At 37.8% G+C, this 13,629-nt stretch overlaps 1 protein-coding gene across 2 annotated transcripts in view; it reads right to left on the reverse strand.

The window, feature by feature from the left end:
* LOC134530194 (condensin complex subunit 1) overlaps positions 1 to 13,629 on the reverse strand; it is a 77,163-nt gene that overhangs the window by 20,315 nt on the left and 43,219 nt on the right. For both annotated transcript variants that reach the window (XM_063364851.1, XM_063364850.1), the window contains exons 19-22: positions 11,172 to 11,566; positions 3,406 to 3,551; positions 1,556 to 1,810; positions 472 to 611 (exon numbers count right to left, since the gene is read on the reverse strand). In XM_063364851.1, the coding sequence (XP_063220921.1) occupies positions 472 to 611; positions 1,556 to 1,810; positions 3,406 to 3,551; positions 11,172 to 11,566 (936 nt within the window). The remainder of the gene's footprint in view (positions 1 to 471; positions 612 to 1,555; positions 1,811 to 3,405; positions 3,552 to 11,171; positions 11,567 to 13,629) is intronic.

Raw genomic sequence — 13,629 nt, forward strand, 5'->3', positions numbered from 1 at the left:
TTCATCTAAGTAATTTGACAGGGTTTGCCATAATCGAGTAGAAACTGGACTCTTGAATTATGTTAATATATACTTTTTACAGTTAGGAAAGAAAACACAGATATTGTTTGGATCTCTGAACTATAATGCCTGAATAAACTACAGTGAAACCCTGTTAAGAAGTTTCACATGGTAATTAGAAATTTAAACTTTGTTTGGCCCAACGGCAACGCCGGTTTGTCGCATGGCGTGCAAAATTAACCAGGTAATAGCCTGCGGTCCCCAAGGACCATAAATACTTCACTTGTATTCTACTGGAGCCAGTTATATGGCATGACCCATATTTGAGGGCAACTCTTACTGTGAAAATGTTAGATCTTCTTGAACAAAATTAAGGGTGCGACCCTTCTGCGAGTAAATACGGTACCAAAAGTTCGGTAGACATCATGTATTGTAAGAAGGCACAGGGGTAGCAGATGATGTTTGACTGACCTGCAATCACCTCTTCCTTGTCGACGATGCAGAGTGCGAGGTCGGCTATCTGACCCTTCACCTTAACCATTTCGTTCATGATGAGATGGCTGAGAACCATGACGGTGCTTCGCCGAACCTCCAGAGATGGGTCGTGCAGCCTGGGAAACACAGATGCCAAACAGGTTGTAGCATGCTGTACCTACTATCCACAGCAAGCCGACCGGCTGTGAGAGCTACTAGGAACTAGCATCGTAATTTATCCATGGTTCACGCACAACTATAACAGCTTCTTGACATTTACAACAGTTCTCCATTAGTGTACCACTTTTGAAAATGCTTTTCTTTTAGTTATCAACAAAACAGCCAGCAACCATACTACAATGATAACGGCCCCATTACTCACTTCTAAGAACATTACAGAGCAATAAATAGCTTAACGGAAGCCACGAAAAAAGCAAACCTTAGACTAACGTTTTAAAATGCAATAGTAAAACCTGAATTTAAAACTACAGTAGCTGTTAATATATAAAATAATGCAACCACTCTGGGTTTAACATGCCGGAAATCAAAGGAAAATAGAAATCTTGTTAGTTATGCTTTATGCTATCAGCAGCGCATCATTGAATGTTGAAAGTATCAACTTTAAAAGTTAATTGTTGCATACAAGGTTTAGGAGGTTCTTGAGCTAGGCTATGTTAAAGGCGAGGATTCTACAGTAACTTATTTTTGTTTCACAAGTTTTAGTTGTACAAAAAATGTCTTTGATGCAAAATTTTTTTTAACACATTTCCGACAGCACATCTGCCCGCGAGAGCCGTGCCAAGAGACCAGTGGCGTAGCCAGGATTTTTGAATGGGGGTGTGTGTTAAGAAGCATGCCGCCCCACCGTATTAAAGCGGGGGGGTCCGGGGGTCCTGCCCCAGGAAATTTTGGATTTTAAGGTGTAAAATAGTGCTATTTTAGCAGTTTTCTGTTATTAAATTTAAATATTGTAATGGTAAAATTTTTTATTAATTTTAATATGAAATTTGTTTGAGTGATGAATAAGAAATTAATTAAAGATTTGGTGTTAAGGGTGTTTGAACCCCTGCAAGAGACGCACCGGCCGTATATGTGAGGGGTCCAGGGCTCGATGGTGTTGGGGAAGCGGTAGGCCATGTCGCTGACGGCCACCACCAGGTTGGCGCGCGTGTCCTCGTCGGCCGAGCGCTCCATGACGGACACCAGCAGCTGCAGGTGCTGGTCGCACAGCTCCGACGACACCAGCATCATCTTGGCCAGGGCGAGGGCTGCCGTCCTCTGCAGGACGGGGTCCGGGTACGTGCTGGGGTCCCGGCACACCACCACCGCCAGCTCCCTGGAACACACGGCGCGCTTCCTTCGCTGTCTGCCCCTCAACCACCCAGCTACAGTGATTCCTTTCTGGCTGGACGACGGACAACAATTCACCCTCAGTTCGGTGATTACTATTAAAATACAGTACATCCCTGTTAAGAAAATTCTTGTACTTTGAAATTTTGGCCTTATTAATGGGGAAATTTTACTTAAAAGGGTAAAATCTTATACTATTCTTATAGGTCCAAGACTATAATGTTCGCAGGCTTTCACGGCCATTGTCCGAAGTAGCTTGGCTTCTGGGTTGTAGCCGCGTGCTTGGCAAATAATTCACCGACGTTTCAGTCGACATTGCAGTCGCCATCATCAGGGAGCAATTACCTACTGTAGGTACAGTAGGCTAGGCAGGAAATTTTCTTAAAGGGATTTACTGTAAACCCAAAATTACATTATCTTTATTCAGCTCACATGTTTGATGACAAATGAAGGAAAGTCACTTAATTATATAGCAAAATATTTCCAAGTGAATACATTTTACAGATATAAAAATTTTCATATTTCTTTAAATACTGTAACACATCTGAACCTCTAGCATAGAAATGTCAAAATTTCTTGACATTTCTCAAAAGTATAGTTTGAATATGTCCCCTGAGCTGTTTGAAAATTGTTCCACAAATCCTATACATGGAATGGAGAACAAATTCTTCAACAATTAACAACCAGTGCTCAGCACTGGTGACCTGGCTCACAGGCTGCTGAAAATTATATTCCTCGACTTTCAGCATCGTTACTGATATTATGTGACTTTTATGACCTGCAGAAAACATGGACTAATTGGCAGTTACTTCGAGAGCACTGGAGAAGCCCAGTGCATGTTTGTCCACCTTTAAGCAGCTCGCTGGGTTCCCCCAGGGTGGGTGGCAGTTGACAACTATCTTTTTTTGGACAGGAACAGCTTCCAGACTTACTTTGGAACTATGAAGTTGCTCCAAGGGAAGTGTTTAAACACATCTTTGAAGGAGTCTTGGGTTTAGAAGCTTAAAAAGATATCTCTAGGAATCAGGGCCCTGAGATGCGGGGTATGGAAAATGTTTCGCAACAGCGGGTGGAACGCAGGAGTTCTTGAATCTTTCTTACATCTTGAGGTTATCTTCCACTTCCATTCACATTCATACTAGCAATAGCATACTAAAATAATTAATTACAAGGGAAAATGTGTGAATATCACGTAAAGACTCAGCATGCCTGATTAGTTGGGTCAATGCATACGTTTGTGTGTGAGATGACTAGTAACTGTAGCACATATTTCACTTGTTCAAAACTCTGGAATCTTACTTTCAGGAGGAATTAATAATTTGAACATACCAGCAAAATAATGTTCCATTGACATCATGGGCAATTTCATTCAAACAGAACTTTGGGTGTCAATTTTCCACACTCATTTCACAATTTGGCAATCACACAATGTGTCATTTTAATTCATAAAAACGTAGGAGAAATTTTGCAATTTCTGACAGTGCAAAAACCAAGTGACCACAACTATAACATGTAAAACATAAAATCATGTTAGATGTAATAGGTGCTCAATGTAAATGTGTGCAATATTTGTGTACGAACCGAAATGCACTAAGCATGTTATCTCCTGTAACGAGCTCCTTCTCGCAAACGTTGCGGATGAACTCTGCTTCCTGGTCGTCAGCCACTGCTCCGACCACACTCGCCATGTCGTCGCTGGAACCATTGCCATCCACGGAGCCAGCTGCCTGACAAGAAATACCTTGTTACTTAAAAGACAACTGAAATTATCAAAAGCACTTACACAATAAAAATTAACTGCAGCTGTTCCCAAAACTGTTTATATGACCAATTTTCAATATTATGGCACAAAATATAAGGCATACTAAACAAAAATGAACACAAAAGAACAAAAATAAGAACCACACTTCAAATAAAATTTCCCATCATTCACCATATGACAGATGCCTCTAGCAATGTAAGCACCCACACATAGACTGGTAGCAGAATGCTGTGTGTACATGTTTATTTGGGATTAAAGGAGCCATGACAACATGCAAATTACTTACTTGATTGTATTTGCAAGAATTATATCATCACAATTTTTTAGTGGTGCACCGATATGACATTACCGATTACCGATTCGATTACCGATTATGAGAGCAATAATCGGCATATACCGATTCGGTTACCGATTATAATGAACAAATTTTTTTAAGAGTAATAATGCACACACAATTTTTTATTCCCAAATGAATTCAGGTAAAATTGAGAATACAGTTATAATAACAGTATAAGAATATGTAAAATACACTATTAAGTCATTGCAAAGTGTAAATTAAATTAACTTCTATTATATTTGTTATTGTAAACAACTTGTACTACAGTCTAATAATTGTAATTTACAATGGGTAAGTTTTTGTTGCGGAAAACTAGCATTATTATAGACTATCACCTAAGGTTGCATCGAGAAATTACCGTTTAACAATGTAAACATGTTGCTTTATTTTGTTCACTTGAGTTTATAGAAAAATGTTTCCACACTTCACTTTTTTCTCCCTACTCACCATCTTACTGTATTTATATAAAAATGACTCAAAGTCAAAACCCATTTTAGCACATGTGATTTTATTTATGTTGACTGAATATATAAAATTTTCACGTCACATACAAATAACACAACGGATAATGTTACCAAAGACGCCCATAACGAGTTTGTAAAACGCAGTGATAAATTCTAGAAGGTATCGGGACCACGATTTTGAACCGCTACTACGACTCGAAAAGATCGATTGTCATAGAATCCACTGCAACTGCTTGTGGTATTTTGATTGCGTGCCATCTATTTTACGTCTCTGGCTATGGGTAATGTACAATGCCACTAAACAAAAGACTAAACGTAAATAAACGTGTAGGAAAAATGTACTTTTTATTGTTCGAGGCAATGAGATTTATTAAACTTAACGAAATATCTGTAATCATGATATGACGGAGTTAGATGAATTTTGTAATATATACAAATATTACCGTATTTCGTCCTAAAATGTGTAACGAAATATTACTCGGTAAAACCCTACTTAATTATGCCGGGACGTAGATAATCGGAAAAGTAATCGTTAAGATAATCGCCGATTACGATTAATCGGTAAGTACCCATAATCGCCGATTACGATTCATCGGTATCCGCATCGGTGCACCACTACAATTTTTGACTATGTTAAGAGCTCACAGTATCACAGAAATAAAATTAGGTCCGTAAAATTTATGACTTCACTTTTACACAATATTGATGCATCTCAGTAAATTAGTTTGTAAAACAGATACATATTAACTGGTTGAAACTAATTTTTCTTGAATCCAAATCTCGAATTTGAACCATAAAAAGTACTTCAAATCAACCCCTCAAATCTGATCTAGGTATCAAGGGTCAGAAATAAAATAATTTACATGTAATGACAAATATTAACTATGCATATGGCATTAAAAATTCAACTAATTAAATTTTTGTTTCACGTGTTTAGTTTCTTGAGTCAATACATATCAAAATTACAGTTACATATGGAATACTTCTGCACCGCAACATACGAGATTTGACGCTACCCACTGTGCTCGAACTGCGAAGGCTGCTGGTTAGACAACCCGCGGAGCTTGAGCGAGGTGAAGAAGGAATACTCATTCGACTGTGATGCAGGCCCGGAAGTATCGCCAGCTGCTTATGCTTTCAGCACAACTTCAGCGAGCAGAGAGAAGAATTTGTATTCGTGTTGATAATGACCGTTGCCCCTACGAGGGTACATATACCTTATTTTAATAGAGCAAAAGAGACTGGTTTAGACTTCCTAGGGGGAGGGTAGCGATTTTAGGATGTACCTATAGCAAGGAGGTGACGAGGTAATGATCACTGTTTTGTGAACATAGCAACAATTGGTTGCTCCAGATCCACAGATTGTTGGGCCACATGTCTCGGAGGTGCAACCACGTGGCATGAAAGGCATGTGGCAGAGAGATGTATGATGTAATGTCATGTTTGGCAGCGGCCCTCTTGGTTCATCCTTTCAAAGCTAGGTGGCACTGCTGTGGAGCGCTGGTGTTATTTTTAAGAGTGAAAATCTATCGCGGCAGGCGCGCCCGGAACCAAGGGTTGTGAATCAATAGGCAAAGACACTAAGCATAAGAAAAGCAGAACTACTGGGATATTAACCCCTTAACATATATATTATGGCTAGATATATGTGTCTAAAAAAACCATTTTTTAAAATTGGTTTTTTTGCAGTAATCTATTGTTTTTAATATGCAAATAAACGTACCACATGTAAAACATACGTTTTTACATTTTTTACAAAATTATGTAATTTTTAATGCACACTGTTTTACTAACCCGAGTATACTCGTCATTGCTGAAATATATGTAAATACATTATAAATATTTATGGAATATAATTAAATAGATAAATATTTAGATAAAAACATTTAACACAAATTTGAAGTTATTATAACAACATTAGTAATGTTCAGCATGGTTAGAATTATTTCTCAAAAGTAATTATCTGAAAATCACATTTGTGCAGCAATATATTTTACCTATTCAATATGCAAATGGACATACCACACAAAATACATTAAAATTTCACATTTATCACACCATCATGTCATTTTGAATGGACACTGGTTTCCTAACCCGTGTATACTCGTCAGTGCTAATATTCACTAAGATTACTAAAAATATTTATAACATTAGCCAGATATAGTATAAGCTTACATAGAAACCAATGAAATAACTTTTGCAACATACCATATTTCTTTTACAAAATTACATCTACTTTTATAAAATTGCCTGAATAACATGAAAAACAAAATATGTACATATGATATGTAAATGTTGTCAGTCCGAATAGATCTTCGTATAAAAATTTACCTCACAAGGTTTGTACAGTATACACTAATTGCAATAGCTGAACATTCACAAATACAAAAAAAAATCATTGTAATGTCAAGGATGTCATTCTTTACAAAAAACAAAGTTTTTATGTGAGACATGCAGTTTTTTTCACAGCACAATAAATAGAAGAATTTTTATTTGAATACAGTAGCTGAATAATGTCACGAGTCTGTATTGACATTTGTGAAGTTATTCTTGAATGCATTTCACTCTGACTGTAAGCCTAACTAATTTTTTCTAAATGTCTGCTGTTGTATGATAAACTCTGAAGCACGGCACTACACACAGTGGCACACCACAGTCTTCACACATGTACAGTGTTTCACGCCGTATTTTTTTCCCCCGTGCATCTGTCACCCTGCTGCACATTGCACACTGGCGTGTAGGATTGCTTTTTTTGTCAGTTGGCGGGATCGTAGCTGGAAAGTGACGTTCAGTCATTCTCAGTGGATTCGTTGATTTTCCAGGCCTACCTCGTCCTGGCGACATTGTTGGCTTGTGAAACTGTTCAATCAAATTTTTGACAACAGCCTCTCTGTACTCCAAATGTGACTGCTTCCCTCCCAACTTTGAATATAACAAAAATGAATTCCATATTGCTAGGTCCACTAAATGGAAAAAAATCTTCTTATAGTATTTTTTCCCCCTCTTCCTGGGTACTGCATAGTCTGTTGTGCGCTGGTCAACAATGTCCACACCTCCCATTGTACTGTTGTAATCTAACACAACTTGTGGTTTTATGTGCTGTTGTCCATAGATTGTAACACTTTTCATTTCAGAATTGTGGATTGTAGACAACATTGTGACTGGTTTTTTGTCCATCCACTTCAATGCCAATAGTTTACCTCTTTGGAAAGCAATGACACTGCCTTTCGGCAATTTTTGTTTCCGCAATTCTGGTGGCATTTCTTTTCTTGTCGTTTTCACAGTCCCATAAGAATCGGTTCGATGTGATAGCAACATATCTGATAGCTGTGGTGAGGTATAAAAATTGTCAGTAATGACACAATAACCTTTCCCAAGAAGAGGTTTCACTAATGACATAACTACTTGTGACGACATTGGCAAGCCTTTGTATTCATCATCAAAATTGGTTCCTCGTCCGGTGTAAATTACGAAGGAATATACATATCCACTTGACGATTCACATAACATGAATGACTTTATTCCGAACCGCGCCCTTTTGAGAGGTAAGTACTGTTTCCAACCTAGACGCCCTTTATATAACATAAGGCTTTCATCTACTGTGACATCTTTTTCTGGAGTGTAAAGTTCAGAAAATTTATTTTGCAAATGAATATATATAGGCCATATTTTGTTCAGTTTAGGGTTTGGATGGGTGGCTGCATCATATGACTCATTATCCACAAAATGAAGAAACTGTTTCAGCTGAACAAATCTGCGAAATGGCATGGTTTTCCTAAAAAATGGTGTGTCAAATATTGGGTTCTTAGCCCAGTACATTTGATATGTAGGTTTTTTGACTATGCTTTGAGCCACAACTAGTGCAAGAAAAACATAGATTTCCTCTTTGTTTGTTGGTTTCCATTTTGTTTGAGGATGTGTTTGAATGTACTGTGATGCAAAACGGTTCGTTTCTGTAGCTATGAGTTCAGCCAAATCATTATCAAAAAATAAGAGAAAATAACGAAGAAAATTATCGTCAACATTTACATTTACATTGACGCCTGGTTTACCTGTAAATGGGTATCTTGGAGGAGAGATAGTTGGCAAACTACAGTTTATCTCACACCACATTCTGCCAGATATCTCTTCACTACCTGATTCTTCTGAGCTTGAAATGTCATTATAATTGTCGCTACTATCAGATCCCAATTTATCAAGATCACTCACGTCGCTTCCTTCACTGTCGGAATCACTCATTTTGAACAATTTCTATTATTCACATTACAGTAATGTTGACACCTCAGCTAAAATATATAAACATTGGCGGGAACATCATAAATTCATAATAGTACTATTAGAGACATCTAATGTACAATTTTTCAAACACAAACGGCGAACGCGTGTAAGTAGGGTACCGTGATGGATCGAATCTGCCCTGACATCTAGTGGGTAACATAAAACTACTGGAAGTCTGTTTCAAAGGCTGAAAATACCTACCACGACATCTAGCGAGAGCTCATGTAACTCATTCGAGAAAACTCGAAATAATATAATCAGACGCACGTTTTTGTTAGTCGAACGAGTAAACTCGGGTTAATAATTACGTGCCAAATGTAAAAAAACGAATATACTCGGGTTAATATGTTAAGGGGTTAAGATATAAATAATATATATATACACTACTAAAAGTTTCTGATGCCAAATTCAAATAGCATACCTCATTTAAATTTCAAAAGACACCAAAAATTGTTGCATGTTTTGTTAGTGATTTTTAATGCCAGAGAACGCCATATTTTAATTAGTACTGGCTGTTGACGCCAAGTTTAAGTTCAGAGTGCGCCACACTTAAATGTCAGAATATGCCAACGAACATGTCTGTTAATAATTTTAAATGTCAGAAATTGCCTTATTTATTTATACTACTTCTAGTCGGCACCAAATTCAAATTCTAAACGATGTCAACAATTGTTTCGTCTGCTAGGGAGCGCCACATTTAAATTCAAATGGGAGGGAACCAAGTTTAAATTCAGAGTCCACAATCTTTTAGGTAGATTTTGAATAAATATTGTAGTTGTTACCATAGTGTGAATCCCGGAATTTTTTAATGTAGTTTTTCGTTTCATATCACATTTTTGTGGATGTGGACACAATAACTGCAGTAATTTTTCATAAAAATCACTTTCAACTGATACATAACACATAAACAAGGCAAATCTCGGTCGAGTTCATTAATGGGTAACATCCGACCAATGGGAAAGGTTTTTGAAAAACAGAAAAATCGCTATAACTCCCATAATATGATGAATATCACATACGCTTGAATGTATTACACCTCAAAGGAATAATACCCATGACTTTTCTGTAAAAACCTTTTTGATATGACCAACCATAACTGCAAGGGGTGGAAAAAACAAGGGTTGGAGGACAAAAAAAATTATAACTCTGTTTGTAGGCACACCATCGAATTCGTTCAAAGTGTTTTGATAAAATGAACAATTGCTACAAGGGGTTTTCTGTAATTAAATGGCTTCACACATATTGCATAATAGTCTTATGAAAACAAAGCTAGCAGCCAAACCTGCAATTCTACCACCACAATCTCATAGTTCATTGTTGATAGAGCTCTAAGAGGCCCATTAGTGGCACTCTCAGGTGTAAGCATACCGGTGACACTCCAGACTATAACGGGCCCCAGTTCTGATTTTTAAAAGCTTTCGTAAAATATAAAAAGCCTCTAATTATGCTCTCATGATTCAGTCATGGCTTTAGAAGAGAGTAAGCTTCATCATATTAGAAACAATGTGTGTAAAAAAATGCTTGGAGCCCCTGGACAAAGAACTCAATCCTATCTAGCCAGGTTCAACCCCAAGGTAATGATACGACCTATGGAATTTACAAATGCATCGTTGGTTCTTAGGAAACAAGGAGGTTTTTGTTATTGAGTGAGTGTGATGGTACTTTTCAGGCAAATCATATTGTTCATATAATTTTTTTGTGTTCAAAGTTAGTGGACAAAGAAGGTTGTGTGGATGGCATTGTGAGGTCCAGAACGCACTAATATTCAGCTATGATTAATGGAATCTCATAAATTGTATTCAGTAGCTTGTGCAGTATGTCAATAAAAATTTCTTCTAGTTTGAACTACTGTTTGAACTAGTTTCAACTGTGTTCTTGCATTTTAACACTCTTGCATATCATATCCCATTCTCTGGAGAACAACGATGCAAATAAAAAAACAAATGGATTTTGTGAACTTCAGAATTGTTAGTGTTAAATTTTTGAATTTACCTACTACCTACTTTTTACAAATATTTTTATTAGGAACTTTTTACTCAAATCTATAATATTTAATATACTGGAGATATGATTATAGAGGACCACTAAAAAAAAACCAAAGTCCCGGGGGTTAAAAAAAAAATTGTCCAGTTCCGTTACAATTATTTAATGTAAACCTTTTCAAAACCCCAAATTCTTATTCTTATTCTTATTTAAAACTGAAGATTATAAACATTACTGTGGCTATAACTGTAAATGTGATCAGTGCATACTACATTATTTGTATGGTTTCCTAAGAATTCTATTAACAATAGACGTGTCATTTTTGTCTTACCAGGGTATGCAATTCATTCCCCTCCCAGACATGGCCCTGGGTACTTCACCCCCTCCCAGATTTGGCCCTGCGTACTTCACCCCCTCCCCCTTCTCTGAAAGCCCTATTTAGAGGATTCTACTGGCTCATACCTTAAAACAAAATAACACAGAAATAATTAAACAATTTTTGAGATACATGGGTGTGACTTACTTGTCTGTTCTTCAGAGTTATGTAACTGGATGCTGATGCAGGAGTCCTGTAATGTTTCGAATTGATTTCGACTCTGTCGGAACTACCCCTAGCACTGGTACAGCTACGGAAGCTGGCATTCCTGCTGCTCGCGTTGCTCCCGAAGCTCGCATTCCTGTCACTCGCGTTGCTTCTGACGCTTGCGGCCTTGTCGTTCGTTCTGCTTCGAACGCTCACATCACTTCCCCTGGAGTTCCTGCCGACCCCTTTCTGGTTCTTCTTGCGTTCCTCACGCAGCGCCCCGCGGCGACGCAGCTCTCGAAACACAGAGTCGTCGAGAAAAAGCATCTGGCGAAACGCAATGTGGCCGGATAGGCCAAGAAGACGGGTCAACATCAAGACGGAGTCTACTTCACCTGAGGACACCATTTCGGTAGCATTTTAGTCGACAGACAGTCAAGAGAAAATCACTTAACTGTCTACAGCACAGGCACAACCACAAACTTTTAATATGACAAGTCGGCCCAGCCAGTCACGACCCGACATATTCACGTAAAAATATCACTTGTACCGTATATACTCGTGTATAGCGCGCCCTTTTTTCCCCTCAAGTAAAGGAAAAAAATAAGGATGCGCGCTATACACGGAAAAAAAAATTTTTGGGTGGGGGGGAGGCGGGGAGGAGTGGAAGTCGTTAACTGCCGGGTGACGGGTGACGTTTCTGGCCAGCCCCCACACATACGCACAAGCAACAAGGCCTCTGTTTCACACACACACACACACACACACGCGCGCGCGCGCGCAAGCTCGCACATCATGGTCTCTTGTTTATTTTTAGACCTCCCCCCTTTTCAGATAGCCAGCTCAGAAGTAGTAAAAAGAGAGAGAGAGAAAGAGAGAATGTTGTCACCAGTTCCCCCCCCCCCCCACGGCCAGCTTCTTCGCTTCCTCCATTCCTCACCGGTGAGTCATCAAGTTCTCCGCGCCAGCTTAGCAACGTAGCGCGGCACGCCTCCCTCCCTTCCTTCCTTCCTTCCTTCCACGTACCAGTTGTGACGATATAGCGCTTCATTATCTTCCGTTTAGACAGCAGAGTTTATGTATTTTTCTGACGCATCACCACACATCAATTTAAATAATCAGGTACCACAAAATGTTAGTAAAATTTATTTATGGGGGAAAAAAAAATTTCATTTTTTTTTTCTTTGGAATTAGTTGCAAAAATCGTGGTGCGCGCTATACACGAGGGCGCGCTATACACGAGTAAATACGGTATATTGAACACTGCACACAAGAGATCATGATTTTAAATTTTTGGACTTAAGTTTTTCACATGAATGTTAAGAAGAGTTGCTAATTTAAGCAAAGACTTGAAATACTTTCTGAATTTAAGTCTTCACGTGTCATAGAAATGTTACATGGAATTACTTTTCCATAAAGTTGTTTGTAGAATGTAGAAACAACAGATATTTTGTCACACAAAAACTGATAATTGCAGTCCAGTCAGGACACAAACCAACATGAGATTTCCCTAGTTGAAGGTTTTTAACTAGGTACTGTCAAGACCATCCTGCATTTGTGGGATGATCACCATTGCAATGGGCCTTACGCCAATGCCTGGGGTCACAACATTTCTAGTTAGTGATCTGACTACTTTCGCTGATGCGGTCACGTTGTCTTACTTATCAACCACAGCACAGTCAAATTTTCAAGGTCATCTTTTCAAAACTAGTAAAAACACAACTTTTCCATGAGTTTCTGGAGTGAAATTTTACACAAAGGCATCATTCCAGAATGGCTAAAGAATACCTATTTTACAGTGAACAATCTACTATACTAATAGTAATAAGTTTTAAGGTGGCCGTTGAATAATAATAAATACAAAGTTAAAAATTATTGAATACAACAAACACTTTAATTTAATATTGTGCAAATGAAAATTATTTATAATATAAATATATAAAATGATAAAAAAATATCTGGCAAAAAATGTTTTTAATGAAGAACATATTGACCAACTGTGTGTGAATTATCTCTGGTCACTCAATAATCTTCCTTGCTGTGTATTCGATTCAATACACTCCTTCACTGGACTTGCAACTCTCGATCGTGACAAAGCAACCTACAAATGGCCGTATGAAAATACTAGAGGTCTCCAAATTGATGCCAACGTCATCAAATGACTGGTCTTGCTCCTTCTTTATCGCAGGAATTATCAGAAACTGTCGGTGTTTTAATATGAAAGGTAATGTTATGTTGGTTGGAGCAAGAACAATCTTTCAAAAAGTAAAAGAATGATTAAACTTACAAATTTAAAAAAAAAAAGTCTTTATTAACTTATAACGTTTTCCAATGCACTTCTTAAAACAATAGAATAATTATTGTAAATGGTGGTACAACACAGTGTTACAGAATCAGTCAGTAAGTAAGTGAAGAGTGTATTTATATCTAACATTATTGCTACACAGTCATGTGCATT

Source organism: Bacillus rossius, chromosome 3, assembly GCF_032445375.1.
Source record: "Bacillus rossius redtenbacheri isolate Brsri chromosome 3, Brsri_v3, whole genome shotgun sequence".
NCBI lineage: Eukaryota > Metazoa > Arthropoda > Insecta > Phasmatodea > Bacillidae > Bacillus > Bacillus rossius.